Genomic DNA, 26,466 nt, shown 5'->3' on the forward strand with positions numbered 1-26,466 from the left:
CTATAGGGCTACAGTACAGCAGGGGCTAGCTATTGCAGTGGCTTGTCTTGGTTTTCTTTTCATAACAGTTTTCCGCCTAACAGGGATTGTTAATTACCATTACACAAAGTGATTTACCATTACTTTAGAATACATATTCACCCCCCCCCCCCCCCCCCCCCCCCCCCCACACACACACACACAATGACATTCTTTGGTCAAAATGTCCTTACAGATGCTGGCTTTTGAACTTTGCGTCCATAACAGTCCGGATGGTTCTTTTCCTCTTTGGCCCGGAGGACACGACGTCCACAATTTCCAAAAACAATTTAAAATGTGCACTCGTCGGACCACAAAACACTTTTCCACTTTGCATTAGTCCATCTTAGATGAGCTCGGTCAGGCCCAGAGAAGCCAGCGGCGTTTCTGGGTGTTGTGGATAAATGGCTTTTGCTTTGCATAGTAGAGTTTCAAGTTGCACTTACGGATGTAGCGCCGAACTGTATTTACTGACATTGGTTTTCTGAAGTGTTCCTGAGCCCACGTGGTGATATCCTTTACACATTGATGTCGGTTTTTGATGCAGTGCCGCCTGAGGGATCGAAGGTCACGGGCATCGATGTTGGTTTTCGGCCTTGCAGTGATTTCTCCAGATTCTCTGAACCTTTTGATGATATTATGGACTGTAGATGATGAAATCCCTAAATTCCTTGCAATTGTACATTGAGGAACATTGTCCTTAAACGGTTCGACTATTTTCTCACGCACTTGTTCACAAAAAGGTGAACCTCGCCCCATCTTTGCTTGTGAATGACTGAGCAATTCAGGGAAGCTCCTTTTATACCCAGTCATGTCACCCACCTGTTCCCAATTAGCCTGTTCACCTGTGGGATGTTCCAAACAGGTGTTTGATGAGCATTCCTCAACTTTCTCAGTCTTTTTTGCCACCTGTCCCACCTTTTTTGGAACGTGTTGCAGACATAAAATTCTAAGTTAATGATTATTTGCTAAAAACAATCAAGTTTATCAGTTTGAACATTAAATATCTTGTCTTTGTAGTGTATTCAATTAAATATAAGTTGAACGTGATTTGCAAATCATTGTATTCTGTTTTAATTTATGTTTAACACAACGTCCCAACTTCATTGGAATTGAGGTTGTACATGTAGAAGTGGAGAGTAGTAATCCATAGTGCAGGGGGGGAGGGGGGAAGCAAGCACCCGTAAAAGACGATAAAAGCATTTTGACTTGTGGAGGCATGCAGTTTCATACACTTGTCCATTAATGTGCCCTCTGCGTCTTCACCAGGCAATCAAGCATGAGCCGCTTATCAGAAGCTTTAAACCTGTTAGGTAGCAGCTCTGCTTACCTAGTGACTTAGATGAGATGTGATGCAGACAGCATAGTCCGGCTGTTGAAAATACCTGAACAATTCGGCAAAATTCTGAAGCGCATTCTCATAGACTCATTTTCAGAAATAAAAGATAATTAAAGAAAGGACGTGCTGTTTCATTTCACACTTGATGAGTTGACCAGGCACTCATCCAAAGATACAACTATTTTTACAAGCCATCATGAAGTCCATTCAATTATTGACTAGTGATTAGTTGTACAATAGTGCTTTTCCTCATTACCGTTTTTGGCATGTGCGTTAAGTGCAGCCACACAGTGCAACAGGGTTGAGAGGGCGGCAGTATTCTCCAGAATAAGAAATAAATCTACATGAAATGGTTTTCTATTGTGTAATCGATAAGTGCTCCCCGTTATTGAGTCGCCCTTTGTAGAAGAGATGCAGGGTGGGGAGAAGAAATAGATCAAGTTAGGCTAATTTAGTTATCATATACATAGATGATTTTGCATCAAGATCAAAAGGCAAATGCCCGGAGAAATCACACACAAGCACAAGGGGGAATTCTCCCTCTGCATGTTGGAAGGCGGGATTCGAACCACGAACCTCAGAGCTGTGATGCCAACATACTAACCACTCCGTCTTCGCGCTGCTTCAGCTAAAAAGGCGGTGGTTATGTTCCCTTTACATATGTTAGCACCATTTTTTTTAAACAGCTGATTTTTTTTTTCATACCAATATTTTACACATGGAACTCCTGTGAAAACTCATGACGTATGTTGTTAATAATTCCGCCATCTTTGTAGTCCACTTCAACTTTTACGCATGTATCGTACCGAGTACCGTAATGTCCGTACACATGCTCGACGCAATGTGACTTCCTCTATGCGCGTGACTGAGTGAGTAAGAACTGGCTCACACTGTGCGCCACACCGGCTCGCGAGCCAGTTGACCGTCATGATTTCCCTCTAAGAAAAAAAAAAATAAATAAAATAAAAAGAGAGAGAGAGAGAGACAGCGAGTGGGTCCACAGTCCGTGTCGTGTCCACTCTCTTGTCCATCCGTGGGCGGTCTGACTTTATGGTGAGTGTGAACCGTCGTCACTTGTCACTTCAGCTGATGCCTGGTGTGTGTTCCATGGACCGAAGGTAGCGTGAGGCTCAGCTCGGTGCTGTCACGTCAACTGCGGCAAAGTGCACTTTGCAATTGAGTCGGTGAACGCCACTTGACTTCAAAGCTTATATGCCGCTTAATTAAATGGACGTCTCAACACTTATATAGTGTTAAGTGGACAAGAGTGTTGGGACAAACTTTTTGTCCTTTTGGGTGACAGCTGAAACTGAATATGGCAGTGATGCAAATGATAGTAGCAAAGCTTAATATGGCATTACAGTCATCATAATTGACTAATAACTGACTACTATTGTTTAGCAGCTCAGCACAGTATGTCAATTATTTTAGAATAAACATTATTGCTCAGAACCAGTATCTTTAATTTCAACTTTGATGTTCTGTGACTCCACTGTTGTTAAGATGTAAATTTGAAAAGTTTACATCTCATGCAAAAGTTTTCTTTTTTTTTTTTTTTATTAAGTTTTTTGCCAAGCACATACAGCGATACCTTGATTTGCAAGTTTGAAAGTTAAATTCACTCTGTGACCACGCTCGCAACTCAGATCACTTGTATCTCTAATCAACTTTCTCCAGTGAAATGAATGGAAATGCCATTCATCCAGGGGCAATTATAGGATCAGAGGTTGAGGAGTGCTGAACTCCTGGCACAGGCAAGATAAATTACACTGTTTTGTACATTTTAATGCAATTTCATTCCCACATTTCTGAAAGAAAGGCATAACACTTTTGAGGAAAGTGTGCAACTTTAAAAAAAAAATTGAGCAACAGTAAAAGAGGAATGGATTAGAATCATATAAATAAACATAGTGTAACCCTAATTTATGATATAGCAGCATCTCTACATACACATAAACAGTGTGCATTTTTTTCTGGAGTAAAGGAGCCCTTAATAGTGAGGACCAAAATTGGACCTTGGACGTATTCTGTGGGACTTTTATTTGAAATGCAATGCACAACATATAAAATGCATTAAACAAATTGAGTTTTGTGAGTACAGTACTTTGAATATTTATATGTGAACTCCTCTCTCTCCTCTTCTTTCTCTCTGTCGGAAAAGGAGTAATAATGTGAATGGGCTTGAAGTTAGTAAGCTATTCAGTAGCACCTAGGCTTTAATATTATCACATGTAAATGACACAAGGAGCCCTATTTTTGTGCCCGGTGTAAATCTGGCACGGCCGGTGGCTCAGTTGTGCACCAGGGGAGAGTTAGACCGGTGTCGGTAATTTAGTAGACCAGTGCATCCCAGCAGATCCGATCATGGAAGTGCTGTTCCACTGCGGCCGATTTTCTGCCACCAAATTGTCACTCCGCCAGGCGCATGTCACCCTCGCTGCGCTGGAATGCCCAGCTTGTCGCAGACCAGTTTGCCAAATTGGCAATCACTGCACTTGCACGAAAATCAGGGTATGGCTAAAAATATAGAGCACTCTTAAGTCATCCATATATGTGAACATGAGTGTGAATTGCTTGTTTGTCTATATGTACCCTATGATTGTCTGCCGACCAATCGAGGGTACCCAGCCTCTCACTCCAAGTCAGCTAGGATAGGATTCAGCTGACCCTCAAATGAGGACAAGCCCTATAGAAAATGGATGGATAGATGGAAACTGGAAATGCAAATTCTACTATCAGAACTTTAGCGCACAGCACATTGCACAGAAATACTTATTATGCTGTCTATTAAAATGCAGAGATGTAGATGTCATTATGATCACATTAAATGTGGTCTGATTACTATGCACAAGACTTGATCATAATTAGCCATATTGTGTGCCGGAATGCAAGTCAATTCGGGCCATACAGATGTCAGTGAAATGATATAATGGCCTATGATGACAAATAGTTAACTACTGACCATACATGACTATGAATACATTAGTTAGTCTAAAAGCACATAAACAAAGTCACTGGTGCACTCCTATTGATCGGCTAGAGATATTGTGTCAATAGACCAATGTCATAGGTCTGTGTGCAGAGGCCGCATGTGGATTAAATTTTCATATTTTCACTAAATGTTATAACCCTCAACTCACGTTTGTACCGCTTCAATCCAAGGTTGCTGTAATCTGTTCAACCCTTCTGTGCTTTTAATCTGAATATGGCCTCTCACCTGCACAAATCTGTCATGAACCTAACAGACAGTAAGCCCTCTGTGTTTAAAAAAAAGATATATAAAAAGTAATAATAATGGTGCTGTGTAGATTATAACGTGTAGTTGGAGACAATGTTGCACTGGAATTTTGACTTTAACCGTTTGGGAAGGCTTTTCTAGTATTGTGCAAACAGTTGTGGCAGATACTGAAAAGAAGGTGTGATATCATTTCAATGGTAAGAATGTCAGCTGCAGTGATACTGTAACTGTACACAAAGTGGCTTTTGTTTTCTGTAAAATGGCAGAAATTTGTCAAAATAGTTTTATGACGGTGCTGTCATCTGTTTCATTTTAGTATAACAGATCAGGGATCTGGTTGACTGAGCACAAGTACGATAGTTAACGTCCTTAACTCGAGTTGTCATATCCAGCAAAGCTAGCAAGCACGAGATAGAGAGAGAGAGAGAGAGAGAGAGAGACTTTTGCTAAAATAATCAGTGACTGTTGAGCTTTGTTTCAGTGTCTAATAAAGCCCTTTTTAAATACACGTTACGTTTACCCAGTTTTCTCAATTGCTCCGTTTTCTAGTGGTGCCATTGGAGAATGCTTTGGCTTTTGGCACCTGGAAGAATGTATATTAGTGTTGCGACTTCAATATTAATTGTCATATTATTCTTTTTCCTGATGAGTTTTGTCCAGATCTTTGTTTATGCTAAGTAGCGTTTTTAAAGCATTACAGTTTTTCTGTTTTGTTTTGGACAGCATATTACTCTGTAAACCTACTGTATGAGGAAGTATCATCAAATAATGTAATTCCATTTACGGACTAGACTACAGATGGAAATTAGCTTTCTGCTAAATCTGGTGCCAGCATCTCTTCATGTCTTTGATAGTGATTAATGTATGTGCTAATTTAAACTTAATTTGTATGTGCTTATTTAAACTTAATTTAAAAAATTTGACTCTTCACCCAGTTATTTCTAGGAAAGATGCTTCACAGATAAGATGTTTGTAATCCCTCAACGTTTATACCAAAACACAGTGCTAGCTTGTGTACAGGCTCATAGTTCATAATTTGGGTTTAACATTACAGTTGTTAGCTGTTGTTGATGTTTTCTGAATTTCAGGTGACACATGGAGTCCTTGGATCACAGATTCAACACCTTCTTGGAGTCATGGTTGGGTCCCAGAGGTATGTTAATACATTGTTGTCATCTTGGAGTTTTGTCTGATTAAAATGCAACTTTTGTAATTAATACAGACATTCAGCTGGTGCAATAGAGAGCTACAGTAGTTGTTAATTTCATTCATGTTCTGATCTGATCTAACCTTATCTACGACCTCATATTATTTCAGATCAGCGGGTGCGGGGTTGGCTGCTGCTCGACAGCTACTCACTGACCCTTGCCCTCACCTTGGTGTACCTTGCGGTGGTGTGGATGGGGCCCAAGTACATGAGACACAGGCAGGCGTACTCGTGCAAAGGCCTCCTCGTGTTGTACAACGTGGGCCTGACACTCCTTTCGCTTTTCATGTTCTACCAGGTATACGATCACAGAAATGGGGGCACTGCAAACTATTGGAGAGCAATGAGGGAATTATGTTACATACTCACTCAAACCCTAGTGTGTCAGTCAACCATTGATTTTTTTATTCTAATCCGTGCTAAAATCAATCAGACTATCTGATGGCAGGAGGGCCTGTTGTCAGGCAACCAACTCCAGGAAGTCCTGCTCAGACCCCAGACTCCAAAGCATGGAACCTAATCACCACAGACTGTGAGTGAAGAGAGATTTAGTTAGGAATCTCATATAAATTACACAAGACACACCCACGGAGATCACTTCCTGGGTCTCTTGTGAGCCATCCTTCCCCACTCAGTCGTTATCGTAACCACATAATAAGGTAATATGTTGTTTGCTCGGCAAGAACAGAAATCAACAGCCCCTCTTGGTTTTAACTTAATCTATTCATTTTGAGCAATAGAGTATTCAAAAAGTATACTTAAAACACGTTCACTGCCATTGACGGCTTGAGAATTCAGATATCCATGTTAACTGGTAAGGCTGGCAGTGAACGAGTTTTAAATTGAACATTTTTATGGTATATAGTAGGGCTGAAATTATTAATCGAATAACTTGAATAATTCAGTTACGAAAACAGCAAAATCTCTGCCTCGAACCTTTGCAGTGATAATTTTTTCACACAGACTAAAGATACTGCAGACTCAGGCACAACTCCATACCGCTAACTAAATTGGCACGATGGCAGTGAGCCAGAGGAAATAGTTGGTCAAAGACAGAGAATGTCCAAAGTCTGGGATTATTTCACACTTTAAAAAGAAGATAAAGTGCTATGTGTCTACTGCAAAGCACAACAAACTAACGCACCACAACAGCACGTCGACGATCGCAGACTCAAGGCATGGATTTTAGCTCATTTATTATAGCCTACCACCGCTAGTTAGAAGATATTGTAATACCCGCACAAGTGGTCAAGGATAGGCACAGCTGCTAAATTTTTGCAGATTAATAAAGAAAAACTGAAATATCACACAGCCATAAGTATTCAGACCCGTTGCTCAGTATTTAGTAGAAGCACCCTTTTGATCTTATACAGTCATGAGTCTGTTTGGGAATGATGCAACAAGTTTTTCACACCTGGATTTGAGGATCCTCTGCCATTTCTCCTTGTAGATGCTCTCCACTTCTGTCAGGTTGGATGCTGAATGTTGATGACAGCCTTTTTCAGGTCTCTCCAGAGATGCTCAATTGGCTTTAAGTCAGGGCTCTGGCTGGGCCATTCAAGAACAGTCACGTAGTTGTTCTGAAGCCACTCCTTCGTTATTTTAGCTGTGTGTTTAGGGTCATTGTCTTGTTGGAAGGCGTACCTACGGCCCAGTCTGAGGTCCTGAGCACTGTGGAGAAGGTTTTCGTCCAGGATATCCCTGTACTTGGCCGCATTCATCTTTCCTTCAATTGCAACCAGTCGTCCTGTCCCTGCAGCTGAAAAACACCCCCACAGCTTCGTGCTGCCACCATCATGCTTCACTGTTGGGACTGTATTGGACAGGTGACGAGCAGTGCCTGGTTTTCGCCACACATGGCACTTAGAATTAAGGCCAACAATTTCTATCTTGGTCTTATCAGACCAGAGAATCTTATTTCTCACCATCTTGGAATCCTTCAGGTGTTTTTTAGCAAACTCCATGCAGGCTTTCATGTGTCTTGCACTGAGGAAAGGCTTCCGTCGGGCCATAAAGGCCCGACTGGTGGAGGGCTGCAGTGATGGTTGACTTTCTAGAACTTTCTCCCATCTCCTGACTGCATCTCTGAAACTCAGCCACAGTGATCTTTGGGTTCTTCTTTACCTCTCTCACCAAGGCTCTTCTCCCCCGATTGCTCAGTTTGGCCCGACGGCCAGCTCTAGGAAGGGTTCTGGTCATCCCAAAAGTCTTCCATTTAAGGATTATAGAGGCCACTGTGCTCTTAGGAACCTTAAGTGCACTAGAATTTTTTTTGTAACCTTGGCCAGATCTGTGCCTTGCCACAATTCTGTCTCTGAGCTCTTCAGGCAGTTCCTTTGACCTCATGATTCTCATTTGCTCTGACATGCACTGCGAGCTGTAAGGTCTTATATAGACAGGTGTGTGGCTTTCCTAATCAAGTCCAAACAGTCTAATCAAACACAGCTGGACTCTAATGAAGGTACAGAACCATCTCAAGGATGATCAGAAGAAATGGACAGCACCCGAATTAACTATATGAATGTCACAGCAAACTGTCTAAATTCTTATGGCTGTGTGATATTTCAGTTTTTCTTTTTTAAATCTGCAAAAATTTCAACAATTCCATTTTTTCTGTCAATATGGGGTGCTGTGCGTACATTGAGGAAAAAAATGAACGTAAATGATGTTAGCAAATGGGTGCAATATCCATCCATCCATCCATTTTCTGAGCCACTTATCCTCACTAGGGTCGCGGGCGTGCTGGAGCCTATCCCAGCTGTCATCGGGCAGGAGGTGGGGTACACCCTGAACTGGTTGCCAGCCAATCACAGGGCATATACAAACAGACAACCATTCGCACTCACAGTCACACCTACGGGCAATTTAGAGTCTCCAATTTATGCATGTTTTTGGGATGTGGGAGGAAACCGGAGTGCCCGGAGAAAACCCACGCAGGCACGGGGAGAACATGCAAACTCCACACAGTCGGGGCCGGGGATTGAATCCGGGTCCTCAGAACTGTGAGGCTGACGCTCTAACCAGTCGGCCACCGTGCCGCCTGGGTGCAATATAAATAGTGAAAAATTTAAGGGGGTCTGAATACTTTCCGTACCCACTGTATAAGGAATAAGCACGTTCATACATGAGCTGCTACGGCCACAACAGATTCTCAGGCATGTAACACGCAGACTGGCTAATGGTTAGCCGGTTAACAGCCAGCTAATAACCGGAGCTCACAAAAGCCAACTACACTCCCATTCGCTGACTTCCATGTCACTCACCAGGCCAGACCCTTTAAAGTCACAAACACTCAAGTCACTCATATTATAGTGTGGAATGTGAAGATGGTGACCCCAAGTGGACAACAATAATACCTGCACATCACATGCGCATTTTGTTGTTTAATAATGCAGGTAATGCAATAATCAGTAGAATAATCGATTCTAAAAAAATTCTATAGCTGCAGCCCAGGTATACAGGTTTGTAATAAGAAGAGTGGTTGCTTTCTGTTTGCCATGGCAACCCCAGCAACATCAATGTAGCCTAAACATAATCCACTCAGATTTGTTTGAATTTAGATTAAATTATTCCCATTGGAGATTATAGACACAGAATGAATCCATTCCAGGATCAAATTGTCGACATCATAAGTGTTTTTTTTTTTTTTTTAAACCATCGTAAGGCAAGTAATATTTGAACATTGTCAACAGTCATACAACTGTAAAAAGAATTTAAGAGCTGCTATTGGTAAAATGTAAAAACAACACTCCCTGATCCCCCTTAAGGCACTTCAATGCATTTTAGGAAATTCAAAATGTTGTTCCCTCCTGAGACCCAAACATCATGTATTTTCAACATTGACCTAAAGATATGAACTACTAATTCTAAAGAGCAAAACAGATACAGTGGAACCTCGGGTTGCAATTTTTTTTTTTTTTTTTGTGACCCTGTTCTCAAACCGAAACAATTGCGAACTGAGGTAATGTTTTCCATTGAAATGAATGGAAATTTATTTGTTCCAGTTGAAGAACATTTTATTTATCTTATTTTGATCGTTATGTGGTTAAAAATAAATACTGTGCAATGTATAAATAGGTGAGAGCACGATTTATGATGATGAAATAACAGTGGGTTAGGTAGCAAATCACTCTGCGGTGTTTTAGCTTTTTCGGGTACAGTAATGTTTACGTTCACTGTGGTTACTGCTAGCCCTAAATAGCCACCACCTCACACAATGCAGCACAGCTTTTGCGTTGCATTGTGGGATGTGGCGGCCATTTCAGTCAAAAAAAAAAAAGAAAAAAAAAGAAAGATACCTGAAGCACGGAGCCAATGATGTTTATGCGCAGCGAGAAAAAGCACAAAGTTCTGACCATTCCACGGCCGTGCCAAGACTGTTCGTAAACCGAAAATAGTGTTTAAGAAAAAAAAAAAAAATTTTATGTAACAAACGTTCATTAATGTTCATGGTTCATTATTGTTTGTAAACTTGAGGTTCTGCTGCACAAATGTATTACAATAGAGGAACAGACGTGAATAAAACATTTTTCAATAAAAATGTGAGCCTGCTTGTTGGTCAAATAAATATCTTTTACTCTGACAAAAAACTACCGGTAACTGTACGTTTGGGAAAGGTTGCATGACCTATTATGGGATGGTAACTCAAGTGACTGTGTCACGGACATAATGTTCAGGATAAGGTTAAATTAATAGCTGGAAGCTGGCTTGCTCACACGTGGGACTAAAGTATGTCTCCTCCTCTTCTGGCTGACTTCTTGCCTCCCCACCTGCATTGCATAAGGTTCATTAAACCCTGTGCTTCATATCTGATTGGAATCAAAGTACACAGCGGTTTGATTGCGATCAAAAGTGATGCACTGGAATTATTTATAAAGTGGGGTTTTAACAGGCAATCAAGCTACACTACATCCAGTTATGTAAATACATAAATACATTTACAAATAGCCGTCTCGTGGTAATTCATTTATTCATCACGACCGAAGCTTTTCCTTCTTCCGCAAAGGCAGTTGATCATTATTGATTAGTTGATTATGCATTAAATTACACTTCTTCATGAGTTTATTTGTCCACAGGAAGTCTCATACGAATGAGTATAACAAAGGATTTTGAAGCCCCTTTTTGTACAGTATGAGAAAATATTCCAAAGCCCACGTGATTGTTTCTTACTTCTCTTATCAGGGGTGCACTCTATTGTGTCTTTGTCTCATTTTGTTTCATGTATTCAGTGCTTTATGGAAAATGTGGCAACCAGCATTTTCTCTCAAAGCCTTGGCATTTATAATATCAACTTTGTGGTACAACCCCAATTCCAAAGAAGTTGGGACGTTGTGTTAAACATAAATAAAAACAGAATACAATGATTTGCAAATCAAGTTCAACCTATATTTAATTGAATAGACTACAAAGACAAGATATTGAATGTCCAAACTGATAAACTGTTGAACAGCTGAAGCTGTACATCAAGCAAGAATTCCACCTCCAAAGCTTCAACAATTTGTGTCCTCAGTTCCCAAACGTTTATTGACTGTTGTTAAAAGAAACGGTGATGTAACACAGTGGTAAACATGACTCTGTGCCAGCTTTTCTGGAATGTGTTGCAGCCATCAAATTCTAAGTTAATGATTATTTGCTAAAAACAATCAAGTTTATCAGTTTCAACATTAAATATATTGTCTTTGTAGTGTATTCAATTAAATATAGGTTGAACATGATTTGCAAATCATTGTATTCTGTTTTTATTTATGTTTAACACAACGTACCAACTTCATTGGAATTGGGGTTGTACATACTAATTAATAATTTACTAACTTTTTAATGAGATATGGGCAGAAATGAATCTTTTATAATAGTTTGTACATTCATTGTCACCATAAAAAAGCTGAGTAACCACAATGTGACACTGAAGAGATCCTGTGTTATTGTGTGTGTTCATATATGCTTGTGTTTATCATATCTTTTATTTGTGTGTTAACATAGTGAAATGAGGCCTTTGTCATTCATCTTTGTCCTCAGCTTGTTTCTCCTCTGCGGAACGGCAGCTATGACTTCTACTGCCAGGACTCACATAGCGCACCGGAAGTGGATAATAAGGTGAGTGAGTCACAGTGTACTTGCGAGGTGCCACCTTTCCACGTTCTTATTTCCTGTCAACCTCCAGTCGATTGAATCTAAATTCTCTTGCATCATCTCTGTATTGTTTTTAGCAAAATGTCATTGCTATGACATATCTTTTCCTTCTTTTCTAACTTATCTACAAAACCAGGAGCTCATAATTGCTGATTTGCAACCACATACACTGACTTTTGACTTTGGTATATCTCTCCTCAGGTCATGAATATCCTGTGGTGGTATTACTTCTCCAAGCTCATTGAGTTCATGGACACCTTTTTCTTCATTCTGCGAAAGAACAACCACCAGATCACCTTTCTTCACGTCTACCACCACGCCAGCATGCTGAACATCTGGTGGTTTGTCATGAACTGGCTCCCTTCTGGTCACTGTGAGTGATGGGAATCAGCATCACTGTTTCATAGCCTAACATTTCACTTTTTTTCCTGTGCTGAATAGTGGTAAGAAGTCCAGCCATCAACCCATTTTCTATAGCACTTGTGGTGATTTGGGTCATAAATGAACTGGAGCCCAGCTGACTTTAAGACGATTTCGAGTTTCCAATGAACCTAGTATGCATGTTGTTGGGATGTGGGAGGAAGTTTGGAGTTCCAGGGGAAAACACACACAAAAAACAACTCCAGAGAGGAGGACAAGTGCTATAAGAAAACAGTGATCACTTATGACACAGTATGAATGCACCAGAATAAAATATCAATGTTGAGGCCGTCTGATGAAAACCAACTAGGTACTGTCATGAGGCTTAAATTTGTATATAAGACATAAATTGTATAAATTGTGGACATAATGCTTGTGAATGCATTATGGCATATCACAGCAATACACAGATACCATGTAAATACAGGAGCAGTGGAGAGATGTCTCTCAATAATAGACGAAGCAACAAATGCTGTCATATCATCCCATTATTTCAGCTTGGCAATAGCACCACTCTACATTAACATAATTTCTTGGGCAACTCCAGTTATCTTGTGTACTGTGTCTACAGTGTTCTTTGGCAAAAAAAAAAACTGTGCAAAATAAAAGTGTATTATAATGATTTTTGTTCTGGATGGTAATCACTGTACCGTCTGATAGCTGAATGACTTCCCATGTGTCTTCCAGCGTACTTCGGGCCTTGCCTCAACAGTTTCGTCCATGTGGTCATGTACTCGTACTACGGCCTGTCAGCCATCCCCGCCGTCCGACCGTACCTCTGGTGGAAGAAGTACATCACACAGCTGCAGCTGGTACCCTTAGTTCCACTAAATGAAGCTTCATCCTGTGTGTGTCCTGGTCCCAATACTTCTGAGCACGTTTTGCCCTTGAATCTCCATTGCGGAGCAGATCAGTTTATCACCTTTTATTCTTGAAAGTGAAAATGAAGGCAAAAGACATTTGTGCATCCATTAAAGATATTTTGGGCTTTGGATCAATATTGTTTTTCTCGTCACCTTCTAACTGTAGTGTGTGTGCGTGCATGCGTGTGTTATATATATATATATATGTATATACATACACATGTTTATACACACATAATATACACGTGTGCCATGTTTCCCCCTGCAGATCCAGTTCGTCCTAACAGTGTTGCAGACTCTGTGTGCCATCATCTGGCCGTGTGGTTTTCCCTTGGGATGGCTCTACTTCCAAATAACATACATGCTCACCCTCATTGTCTTCTTCTCCAACTTCTACATTCAGGTCAGTTCGTGTGATATCTTGCCATTGTTCAATAATACACTGAAATTATTAGCTTGATTTTGTTCTTTAGCGACCCGAACCAGAAATCCTGAATCTAAACCCTAACCTGAAACGATAAACAAAACAGTAAACCAAAACCTTAGACTTAAACCCTAATCCCAATTTAAACCATAACACAAACCCCTAACCCCAAACCTGAAACCCTAACCTTACCACAACCTTAAATCCTAAACCCAAACCTAATCCAAAACCCCAACTCCAAACCCTAATTCTGAACCCTAATTATAAACCCAACCTCACAACCTTATCCCAAACCCTAACACAACCCTCATCCTAAAACCTAACCCCAAACCCTCCCTCCAAACCCTGCTGAACCCTACTTCTAAACTGAACCTCATAACCTTAACCCGAAACCCTAATCCAATGCCTTCACCTGAAACTTCAAACTAAACTGAAACTCTAAACGCTGACCCTAACCCAAACCTAAGCCCTAACATGAAATCCAAATTTAACCCAAAACCCTGACACTAACCATAAACTTAACCCTTAACCTTATTTTAAAACCCAATTCTAAAGCTACCTCGTAACACTGCCCTGCAATGATAATCCTAACATGAAACAGTAATGTAAAAGTGCAATGTGTCTACTGCAAAGCACAACTAACTGTCTGATGTGAAATGAAAACCTGAAACCCTAATCCTAAACCCAGACCTTTACTCCAAGCCCTAACCCTATACATAACCCTAAAATCTTTTGTTAAACCCTGACCCAAATCCTTGAGCCTGAACCCTAACCCTAAATCATAACCCTGAAAAGGACATTATCTGTCATTGCAACCATGGACCTGCAGTGGTATATAAGATTGGTGGAGCAGCCAGGACAGCTCCCAAGTTATGTTTGAGCTACGACTTTTAAAGAAATGTATCTAATGTCCTCCTTTGTAACGTAAATCATTTTCAAGTTACAACACATCTTTGTCTTTCACCAGACGTACAAGAAGCACAAGCAGGAGCTCAAGAACGGCCGCGCTTCCCTGTCCACCAATGGTCACTCAAAAGGGACCACGGCGCACAAAACAAAGACAAACTGAGGCTATCTTGGCGACTTCAACCTCGCTAAGTGGCAAAAACTTAGCATGCCAGCTACAAAGAAGCAAGAAGAAAAGTCTAGTAGGCCATGGTCCGTACCTTCCTTGTTTTTGTTACTCACGCCATGAATTGGAATGAGTAGAATATTTAATGTGTGTCCTATTTAAACAATACTGACTAGGGAGGCTTTCTATAGAGATGGTGCAAAGACAAAACGCTCAAGTGAGCGTGTTGTAAATTTGAAGTACGCAGCATTTCGGATCGTCCTTGATGTGTAACAAGAGCGCGCTTCTTGTGTCCTGCCTGTGCTGTTGCGTAATCTCTAAATACTGTATGTCCTCTGCAGAGAGGCCAGGACAGTGCAACATGCTTATGGTCAAATATCTGCACAGTAGACACATTGATATGAAACATAAACGAATCCCTTGGCACTCCTTTTAAAGTATTATTCACCGAAAAGGGAACTGTACGTATTTAATTTATTAAGCGTGCAATAATACTCAACATTACATTTACATTATTTGAAGTATTTCTATAAATGCGGTGCCTTCATGGACGTGTTCATTCATCACCACACTGAAGCTTGTTCACTCTGTGCCTGACTTGACCATTTCTGTTATGACATCAGTAATCGAAAGTAATCAACTATATCAGAAGTTGATATGTGGTGACATATTTATTACATTTAATGCAGAGGAAGTGTGCATATTCACTGTGACTAAAAGGCAGACAAACTCTTGGTTCATTTCACACTGGAAGTGTCACCCGTGATGATGTGACATACTTCCCATTTGAGAGTAGATGCACTCCCTGTTAGTGCACAGCACTGGCGTATTGTAAATTATTTCCATACAATTTGTTCACCCTGTTGCATAATGCATCAAAGTTAAAATTGTACATGGTTCTTTGAATAAAACCAGTTACTTCACACATTGTTATTCCTTGAATCAAATGTTGCTCTTCTTTGAAATTACTTTTCACTGATAAACTCAGGCAACCAATGTTAGACTTACATTGTTGTTATTAGTCACGTTTGTGTCGGAATATAATTATCAGGCTAAACATTGATTCTGCGCTCAAATGCAAAAGACAATGTGCTCAGGTCTCATCCTGAGTGGCGTGACATGACATGAGGGATCAATAACAGGGTGGACTGGAGCACATACAAGCATTAAATTAGAACTATGTCAGCAAAGCTCTCATAACTTTAAAACTGCATTTTTTTTCATGATTTGCAACATCCTTATAGATACAAATCAGATGTTACACCGACATTTAGGAGGCTTGAATTAATTGAAGCAGAATTTAAAACCTTTTTCCATCCTCTCGATAAATCCCATTTGATCCGTCCATGTTCAGTTCTTAGAAAAAAAGGATTATGGTAACAGCTGACATGTCTCTTGTTCATATTTAATAATTCCATGATGTGAGACACAGTGTGTACTATGCATGATTAAAAATGTCAAATGAAGCAATTGTAATCATTTATCACTGTTTATTTGAAGGGGAAAGTGCACCATGAGACAAAACCAGTATGAACATTCATTGCCGGGAACATGTTAACGGGGCTGCTAATTTCTTAGTGCTCAACCTCTTAGCAACATTTCTGAAAATCAGAAGATTAGCTTTAGTTTTTAAAATTTGCTTGTGCGTTTAGTTTTGATGTTGCTTGTTAAAGTGATGGATGAACCGGTGGTCTCCGTAGACGATCATGCGGGCCTCTTAGAGGGGCTGATCTGAGAATGCCGTGTAACTCTTGACACGTCCGAATATGAAGGGCGTGTACATCTTGTTCAGGTCAAATGCGCTGATAACAGTTTCCCCAGTCAGCCTGGAAAAAGAACGTAAAAAAACAATTATAATATCTTTTAACTCTGTGTATATTCCTCTTCTGTATAGGGTTGCAAAATTGTGGGAATTTTCAAAGTTGAAAACCTTTGCAGTACGTCTCTTTGCACACCTACACAATGAAATTTTTGCCCATTCGTCTTTGCAAAATAGCTCAAGTTCAGCCAGTTTGGATGGAGAGCATCTGTGAACAGCAATTTTCAAGTCTTGCCACAGATACTCAATGGGATTTAGGTTTGTACTTTAACGGGGCCATTCTAACGTAGCAATATTCTTTGATCTAAACCATTCCACTGTAGCTCTGGCTTTATGTTTAGTGTCATTGTATTGCTGGAAGATGAATCTCCTCCCCAGTCTCAAGTCTTTTGCTGCCTCCAACAGGTTTTCTTCCAGGATTGCCATTTATTTTTTATTTAGGGGCATCCATCTCCAGACTTGTGGAGTGCACGACTTACAGTTGTCCTGAGGACGAGCACCAGAGCTGTAGATTTCAGCAGCTCCTCCAGAGTGACTATGGGCCTCTTGGCTGCTTCTCTGACCAGTGCTCTCCTTGCTCGCTCTGTTAGCTTAGGTGGATGGCCGTGTCTTAGTAGGTTTGCAGTTGTGCCATACTTTTTCCATTTTTGAAAGATGGATGCCCCTTGGGATGTTCAAAGCTTGGGGTATTTTCTTATACGCTAAACCTGCTTTAATCTTCTCCACAACTTCATTCCTGACCTGTCTGGTGAGTTCCTTGGTCTTCACGGTGCAAATTGTTCATGATAGTGTAACAGGTGTATTTATAGGTGTAGAAACATACTTTTTTTATTTGTAAGTTGAATGCCATTTCGGGGGATGGAGGGGGGGCTCTTTTCACTTAACATTGACTTTGTTGGTATTTTGGATGAGGGGTACATTTTTGTTGATTTTCTTAATGGGTTGGGGGAGTGAGTAATAGTAAACTCATCATGTTTTTCTTATTCAATTAAAGAAACAATTCTTTGAATAAAATAACTATAACTTGATAAAGTTACACTTGACCAATGTTATGCTTTTTAATTGTATTATTGTGCATGGATGTCTGCATATGACAAGACAATGTTTATATTTATGCTTGAACATGATACCTTTCTATCCAGCTTTCCAATTTGGAATATTTCCAAAATTACTCAGCTTAACCTCCCATGCTAATTTACTGCAAACTTTGCAGAAATGTTCCACCTCTTTGCAACAACCCTACTTTTGTGGAGTGGGTCTTACTTGTAAGTGATGTGGCAGGAGTGGTGTATCCATGCCAGCTTATTGAAACTCGGACGCCCCCCAGAGGACAGAAGGAGTCCCACGTGGAAGGTTTGCTCAGCCTCAGGGGCAGGGTTCCGCCTGCAGAACCGACTCTTTTGCATCTCTGACGATTTCTGGACATAAGTAAACACACGCAAACAAATGTATTCACCAACATGTTATGGAAAATATGTTTCTGTCCACAGTACCTTTTAAAATTAATACTGAAACATGTGATGGTTGATTCAAGAACTAATTCCTTGCTCAACCACCAAAGTGGAAAAGCTCTCACCTCCTCCTTTCTCTTGCGGACAACAGCATAAACTTTGGTTTGATTGTCGGTCTCCTGGGACAGACGGAAGTGGCCGAACTTGACAGCATCCAATCTGCGAAAGGACTTACAGATGTCACTTGAAATATTGATACTTGCTTTCACTGACTGTGAGCTGAGCAGGGTTATAATAGTTTTCAATTTTCCATTATAGTTAGTTTTTAATTTGTTTTGACTTTTCTTTTTCAAATTCAGTTAGTTTTAATTAGTTTTTAGAGCAGGTTTTTATTTTTTCAAAAATGCTTCGTTTTAGTTTGGTTTTTATTCATTACAGTATTTGTTTTAGTTATGCAGGGTATTTGTCAACTGTGAGATTTATATAAAAAAAAATCACAAGTTTTGTGTAATAAAAACTCAACCAAAATAACCATTAAAAATGAATAACTAACAGCTGAACAACCATCCACACATCAAATACAGGTATTGTATAACAGTCCACAGAATTTGAAGTGCAGTGGATAATACTGCTTCTAAGGTTAGGTTCGCGCCATCAGAATGTACATTATAACCATTCATGAGACACATGCTCTAGTATGGCCTTTTATATGTGTTAATATGATTAACTTAGGAAAAAATAAATCAAGTTCTTATTTGCATGTTTTCCTTCCCTTGTTGCTAAATTGCAAACTTCTCAAGTGGACTTTCAGATTTGTGACTGTTGGACAGATAGATAGAAAGCCAAGTTTTACCTGCTGTATCGCCAGTGAAAGTGCATCCAATCTGTTTTTTTGTTGCTGTTTATTCCATGAATACGTAAGAATGCTTTTCAAGTTTTCTTGCTGTTGCTGAAGGGTTGTTGCAGTAGTTCAATCACCTGCTGTGTCAGCGAGACAAACTCCTTGTCTGCTTTCACATCTGCCATTCGTGGCAGGAAACAGCGGCATTTTAAGACTCTCTGCAGTTGTCCGTTTCTCTGACTCTTCCTCAAAAGCTGAATAACCGACATGCAGGTTCCGCGAAGACAGCCGTCGGTAGCTGTTTCCATTAGCAGCACGTCACAACAAAAACAGCTTGGACATAAAAGTGAGCTTTGCGGCAAAACGCAATACAACGGCGCTCTCCGATGGCGTCACTTTTAGGCGACACACAGTAAGTGAACTACAATTCCCAAAGGACTGTTCAACCTTCCTTCCGTATCCGTTGTGTATCTATGTATTTATCCAAAATAAATGTAAAATCAACGCCTAAAAGCTCATGTATGAAATTAACTGACAATGACGAAAACAAACGATATTTTCGCTATAATTATAGTTTTAGTGAGTTTTGCAAATTTAGAATGTCGTTTTAGTTAGTTAATGTTTTTTTTTTAAAACATTAATTTTTTATTTTATTTCATTTACGAAAATTTTTTTTAAATTTTCGTTTTAGTCATTTCGTTGGTTTTCGTTTACTATAATAACCTTGGAGCTAACCTCTACCTTTGTCAGAAATAAAGCTACTCAACACATTTCAACAGAGTTCCTTGGCACCAAGATGCCAACATAAATACTTTAATTCAAAGCTGTGTGAAGGAAAGTCTAGACAGTGACATGCGTGGGTGCCTTATTGTTAACCATCTTGAAATAACATCACTATGCAATGCAACACAATTAACTATTTCCAAAATTTACCATCTATTAGGAATATTTTCCTCAGAAACATAAAAATATAAATATTTGATGTTAATTTCAGATTATCATCATGTTAGTGCACTACAAGAGAAATAGGCTATGTTTATTAAGATAACGATGCATCTGCAGGCCTTGTCTGGAATGAGTGGAACAGCCTACAGCCACACAAACTATTTTGCTAAAAATGCCTTGAAAAAAAATTCTCCCCGGTAAAGGGTTCCTGGACCCAAAAAAGTTGAGAATCCCTGCTCTAAAAGCCATACTAATTGTATGAAAACATGTTGCAAATATTGAAATGTGTATTATTCTCTGGATTGGTTGGTTACATGTTCCCAGTTCCTATGACGTTGCTCACCTCTGTCTTCACACATGAAGGAAATGTAAAACACAAACACAATATGGCCTCACCTGACATTTTGAGTGCGTAAGCGAGGGGCAATAGCGAGAGGCTCCTCAGGTGTGGTGAGCATGAGCACGGTGCCATCAGGGAAGAAGCGCAGGTACCTGACAACACACACACACTATACTGTTCTACTAGTTGAGAAGAGCAAAAGTAGTGTGAGTATGTAAGCGTGTGTAACAAGTCTACCTGTAGAAGTCGACATGGTGCCAAGGCCGGTAGAAGCCATCCAGAGATTGCTCTCCTTGACGAATGTACGACGTCCTGCTGATGTAGACACCTGCTCGGACAATATAAGTGTTAAATTTGAGAAAAAAAAATCCAGTGAAGCATCAGCACAGCGCCGAGATACCATCGAAACGGACACGGGGCCTCTGCAGGAACATCTCTCTCCAGGACAGGAAGTGTCCGAGCTTGGTGCTGTTGCGTCCCCACACTCTTTGACAGGCTGAACGCCAAATCTCAGTGTCCCTACAAAAGAAATGAAAAGGCAAATATCAAGGGGTGAACGTGAATGAGAAGAAATAAATTGCATACACTGTATCCATAAACTTACACGTACAAATGACAAGGACAAGTAAAAATTATGCTAAAAACTAGCTCATGATTTTGTGGTCAGATGACAAAGATTTTATGGGGTCAGTTAAAATTCATATTTGCATTGTTTATATGTTATGTAATACATCCAGCAAGTTTTCAACCATAGATTAGCTAAAAATTTGGTTTTTATGACACATATTGAGTCCTCCCCGAACACACCCGAAGCTCAAGACACCGGGGTGTGGTTACTCTATCCACCACAAGGGCTACCAGAAGTGACGTTGCAATTGACAAACACAGCGCGCTACACACTATACGCAATGGCGAGCAACGTGTTGGAATATGTGAAGGAGTAGGATTTCGAGGTACAGGAGCACCCAACTGAACTGAAAAGCGTACATGTTTGAGCCAGTGACGACGACGAGCAGCCAAGTAGCAGCTGTACAACAGAAAGAGAGAGTGGCCACTGACTCGATGTGACGGTATGTCAAAAGCATGTCTTTTTATACACTCATGGCTTGAAATAATGCCACCCCATGGGTGCCAATATTTTTTTGCACGATTATACGTATTATATATTCATATATATTTCAGTGACACGGCACAAGCTTTTACATAGGATGCAGTATTCCTATATATTGTGTGCCCCTCGCTCGAGTTGCGTTATAACACGCCGCACACAAAGTTTGCCGTGTGTCTCTTGGCTTGTCATATAGGCAAAAGTACAGACGACAGTACTGAAAAGTACAGACGACAGTACTGAAAAGTACTGTCTGGGTCTTTTTTTTTTCCTACTCCCCAGTGCATAGTAACCATAATAGAGTCGTAGCTATATACAAGAAAATGCTCACCTCTTGTCTGGGTCGCTTCAGTGCTGCATCGTGGCGGCTACGAGATTTAGTTCTCTTGCTGGCGAGGGGAGGTCCCGATGGCGGTAGAAAAAACAGTTGGCACCGCAGCTGGTTTCAGCCTCTGCCTCTGTATCCAATGCTTTCCGCTAAGTCTTACTCAAAACACGCCGGTTCGAAGTGATCGGCACAGTTTGGAATGCTTGCTAGGCACCCATAGCTGAGCACGTTTCTTACCCTGTCGATTGACTTTGCCTATCCACTGGTCACGTTTTCCTTTTTCACTTGTAAATCCCCAAAAAAACTCTTGCCGCTGCCTGAACTATTTGTACAACCAAATGCCACACAATAAACCATCGTGACATCGTTAAATTATACGACAACAAATATACAAGGACGGGAACAACAGCATGGAACATTAGCACACAACGCCGAATGAACAGGATGTTTGGCTTGTGTGACCTCATAGCGCCGGAAAGAGACGAAGACCGGAAGGCGCTGGATGCAAAAAGCATGAGGCGCATTCTGCATCATATTTATCAATTTAACTGCTGTATAGCTGCCATATAATCACTACGAAGTGGCAGATGTGTTTTGTAAAGGGGTTCTAGAGTTATCAAGAATTTTTTTAAAATCTTTGTCCTCTGACCTTTAAAGAGCATTTTATTATCGTTAATATCATAACAAGAGGGCTGATGTACAGTCCATAAAGTTTTTATGATGTTGACAGTTTTAACAAAAATAAACTTTTGACAAACATGTTAGCACACGGACTTAAAGTGGCAAGCAGTGCTGACCTTGCACAAATGTAAAAGCCGCGGGAAACCAACGAAAGCTGCTCCAGGGCTCGCATGTCCAGGTCCTTCGACACGACCCAACGAAAAATGTACATGAGGATCTCCCGTGGCAAAGCTGCGGCCACGCATGAACACAACATGAAGGTAAGCATGGGGTAAAAATCACGGGAATAAAAGATATGAAATGATCAGTGTGTGTTCTACCTGATATATGCACCTGAGACTTTTCCAACTCAGGGGAGCAAATCTTGGTAAAGGAAGTTCCGAGAGTGAGCTGCTGCTCAAAGTAGGCAACCAGATCCTCAATCTCGCCGTCAGCATCCCTCTCCTCCCTGCTACAATCCAAAACATGATTCTGTGTTAATGAGCACTTCTCCTTTGCCGATAATCCAATACAGTAAAACCGCACATTTTAGAGTGGACTTTTAATGGGGGAAGCCTAAGGCACACCTGTAAAATGATAATGCTTTCTAATCAGCATCTTGATATGCCACACCTGTGAGGGGGATAGAATCCTCACTATCACAGATTTAGGCTGATTTTTGAAAAATATTTTAGAGAAAATTGGCTTTTTTTGTGTACATAGAACAGGTATTAGATCTTTAAGCTCGGCTTTAAAAATTAATAACATCTGTACCTGACCCCAAACCTTTGAATGGTATGTATACATATAACAGTGTTTCCATGGAAAATATAAAATCGTCTGGGCGGCCCCAAATCTTTGAACGGTATATAGCTGAGTATATTTGTGTTAACAATGTCAAGCATCTTACTAGTTTCCCTCATCTGGAGAAGCATCAGGGTGGCTGTAGTTGATTTTTGATTCGATATCAGGGACAAGCTGCATAGCCATGCGATAGAACTTGATAGCTGCCAACAAAAAAAACATGTCACAGCAACAGTAAAAGCAACTCAATTTTACTTCTCAACCACATTTATATCACATATTAATTACAATTAATTACCGAGAATTTGAAACCATGCAAAGTGCACTCTTGGTACACCAACTATTTGGAGGTTAAACTCTAAAATGTCAAGGAAAATATGGTTAAAAAAAAAAACCCAAATTTTTAAATCCAGGACTGGAACGAAAAGCGAGAAAGGACTAAACAAATAGTGGCAGTAGTAGTCTAGCAGTAGTGTCTCTGAGAAGATGCATGCAGACGTAAAATGTATTTTAAATAACTGTCAAAAAACACACACTCAATATCAATCCAAGTGACAGGTGTGGTTTGTTTCAAGCTGGTTATGACAATACCGCCGGTCAGTTCACATGCTGACCCAATTGTACTTGTCCCTGGTGAGACCTTGAATGTTTTCTCGTCTAAGACAAACACAAAGTCACTTTTTGTTCCACTTTCCATATGCTGGTACTGGATGAGGACTCTGCTCAAGAACTTAAGCCCAGGTCTGTACTCATTTGACCGCTCTGCTTCCAAAGGGCTTTTATGGCCTGGTGCATTATGGACCCCAATCTAAAAACATTAACTCCACAAGTGTCTTTGACTTTTTCTCGGGCTTTTATAAGGATGCCACCACCAACACGATGGTACAGAAAACAAATATGATAAAAACAATCCAACTAGAATCTTGTCGAGTGATACATGTCTATATCCTGACTTCTGAGTACAACACTGCTAACAATACAAGTCAAAAGAGCATAGACGAGATAGCTCAGTTAATTTACGTTTTCACTTCTTTTGGTAAACACGTCTGTTCAAGCTGCACATCACAATATGACAAACGCAACATTAAATTGACAATAATGGAACATACATAACAGTCGTATTTTAACAACTTGTGTGACTACTATGAATAATAAAACATAACTTAAAATGTTGCCTGTGCAGTTAATAAAGGTCATGGTTTGACTTGGGATTATATCAATTATTCGAGTGGTGGTTAGCACATCTGCCACACAGTTCGGATGTTTGGGGTTTGAATCTCTGCTTTGGCAGTTTTAAGAACTCCTCTTTCTAGTGGATTTTTTGCGCCACAGAACATAAAAGGACTCACCTTCATAGAATGCTCCATTCTGCTCTTCCTGAACAGCTCTCAAGTAGAGCTCTACAGCCTGGGAGGAGAAATTGTAAAAGATGGGCCACTCAACATAAGTTCAGTCATATGTTTTGGAGACGTACCTTTTCCTGCCGAGCAATTTCTTGTGTCCTCCTCTGACCCACGGCTCGCAGCAGCCTTGTGTCGCAGCTCGGTTTGAGTTCTGACATCCACTTAGCTCGGAAAGCATTGAGCTGCAGCTGCAGTTGAATCAAAACATGTTAGGGAACTGCCACTTGAGAATGGTGAACATTTAGGACTACTGAGCCATTTTTTAAACAAAACAACAATGGAATGTGCACCTAAACTAACTTTATCAAACAATCTATGAATGGTGGTCTATACTGAATGAGGATACTTCTACCTCAAGATTTGGTTCATCAGAACCATCATCTTCCTCCTCGAGCGTACCACCAATGTCCACATTTTCTTCAGCCTAGTAAAAGTGAATAAACATTAACCAATGTGTTCACCGTGACCGCTAAAGCGGATAAAAGAGCAAAGCTTGGATAAACAACAATTTGACAGTCTAGTCTAAACCAGTGACTCCCAACCAGAATGCCTATAATACAATTTCACTTAATTTCTCCACAAATTATTATCTGCTAATTACAAATATCTTTGTTCATATATCTTGAACAGAGACAGACAGAGCAATTACATGGTCTACTATTCAAAGGCAGAAAGGTACAATAAACCTGTGTAGCCACTTGTTGCCGTTCATACAACAGAATCAATCTTGGCTCCCTGCAAGTATATCCGATTTGTGTTCAATTCAACAGGCCAAGATTTTACAGTGAATAAGTCAATTTGTGAGTAAATTGAGGCGAAAGCATCATCCATCCATCCATTTTCTACACCACTTATCCTCACTAGGGTCGTGGGTATGCTGGAGCCTACCCCAGCTATTATTTCAGTATTTATACTTTAATGACATTTTTGTTTGGCAGAGTGCCATAATTGATATAATAAATTTTGGCTGAATAAAGGTTGGAAAACATTGGTCTAAACAACACTTAGCCAATCTGAATTTGGAGTTCCCATAAACATTTTTTTTTTAAATGTTAATAATAAAGTAACAATTATATACATATCCTGTACCAACTACACCTATATAGCGTGACCTATTTGGCACATATTAATACTTGATTACACTTATTTTACATCATATATATTCTGTCTTAAATGGCTTCGTTTTATTAATACCGGCAACATACGACAAAATATTGGTGAAGTGAATGCCCTCATTTGTTCGAAATACAGTTATACATTGAGAAGCTAGCTTTACCATCTTTTCTTTTGACAGTAAGTTCAAAATGATTGAGGCCATTTTGCAATTAGGCTACCGTTATAGCAATTGATAAATTGGTAATAAACAAAATAACTCATGAACTAACAGGTTCTTTTTGCTAGCATTACACTCGTGTCGCCGCCAGAGATAATCTCTTTACAATGTATTTAAAGGCGTCTGAGTGTTTTGACAAGTGAACTAGTTTATCCCTTGTGGTCATGAATGGTATTAGCAGACAGGTGACAGAAATGTGTTGAATAAGTTAGCTAAGTGCTAGCTAGCTAGCTAGCTAGCTAACAGCTAACAAGCGCTGTGACATACCATGACAACTTGGCCAAGAAAGTCGCTTTTTGTGTGCGGGTGTCTCTTCACAAACGTTCGGCGTTGCATTTACAGGTCACGGTCGGAGAAACGGACCACGCAACGAACATATTTACGAGCTCGCAAGAACGCAGCCATCTCGTTGAGAGGTCCGAGTCGAGCTTGAGTTTGATAGTCAAGTCATCCGGAAGTGGCTAACTTGCCTTCCCTTCTTTGGCTTGCTACTGTACACACTTGTACACGTCAATCTTACAAACCAAGTGTGTTGTTTCACGACAACGTACAAAAAGAAAATAATCTCATTATCTGCAGTAACCTTAGGTCAACGTTAATATTATCATCAGACTTTCCGAATTAACTGTGCAAACGACAACTGGTAATTTGTGAATTTGCAGCCATGATAATAGATAGTGTCAAATAAATTTTGTGACATTGACACTTTTATCAACGCGTATTT

At 40.1% G+C, this 26,466-nt stretch overlaps 2 protein-coding genes across 3 annotated transcripts; one reads left to right on the forward strand and one right to left on the reverse strand.

Annotated features, from left to right (window-relative positions):
• The first annotated feature begins 2,232 nt into the window (after positions 1–2,232).
• elovl5 (ELOVL fatty acid elongase 5) lies at positions 2,233–15,633 on the forward strand. The gene is made up of 8 exons (XM_061789572.1): positions 2,233–2,410; positions 5,684–5,748; positions 5,913–6,100; positions 11,818–11,895; positions 12,133–12,304; positions 13,039–13,163; positions 13,483–13,617; positions 14,606–15,633. Exons 2-8 carry the CDS (start codon positions 5,691–5,693, stop codon positions 14,705–14,707), a joined length of 858 nt encoding a protein of 285 aa, XP_061645556.1. The 5' UTR covers positions 2,233–2,410; positions 5,684–5,690; the 3' UTR covers positions 14,708–15,633.
• A 553-nt stretch (positions 15,634–16,186) lies between these two features.
• On the reverse strand, positions 16,187–26,218 carry fbxo9 (F-box protein 9). Of its 2 annotated transcripts, none has more exons than XM_061789570.1 (13): positions 26,010–26,218; positions 24,756–24,833; positions 24,481–24,597; positions 24,356–24,413; positions 23,113–23,209; positions 22,544–22,674; positions 22,340–22,454; positions 20,507–20,625; positions 20,344–20,434; positions 20,163–20,258; positions 18,106–18,199; positions 17,793–17,947; positions 16,187–16,536 (listed from the first exon to the last, which is right to left on the reverse strand). In XM_061789570.1, exons 1-13 carry the CDS (start codon positions 26,076–26,078, stop codon positions 16,428–16,430), a joined length of 1,329 nt encoding a protein of 442 aa, XP_061645554.1. In that variant the 5' UTR covers positions 26,079–26,218; the 3' UTR covers positions 16,187–16,427. The 2 variants fall into 2 exon arrangements, with proteins under 2 accessions (XP_061645554.1, XP_061645555.1); XM_061789571.1 differs by having other exon boundaries at positions 24,762–24,833; positions 26,010–26,217.
• Positions 26,219–26,466: the final 248 nt, after the last annotated feature.

The sequence above is a fragment of the Phyllopteryx taeniolatus genome, chromosome 11, assembly GCF_024500385.1.
Source record: "Phyllopteryx taeniolatus isolate TA_2022b chromosome 11, UOR_Ptae_1.2, whole genome shotgun sequence".
NCBI lineage: Eukaryota > Metazoa > Chordata > Actinopteri > Syngnathiformes > Syngnathidae > Phyllopteryx > Phyllopteryx taeniolatus.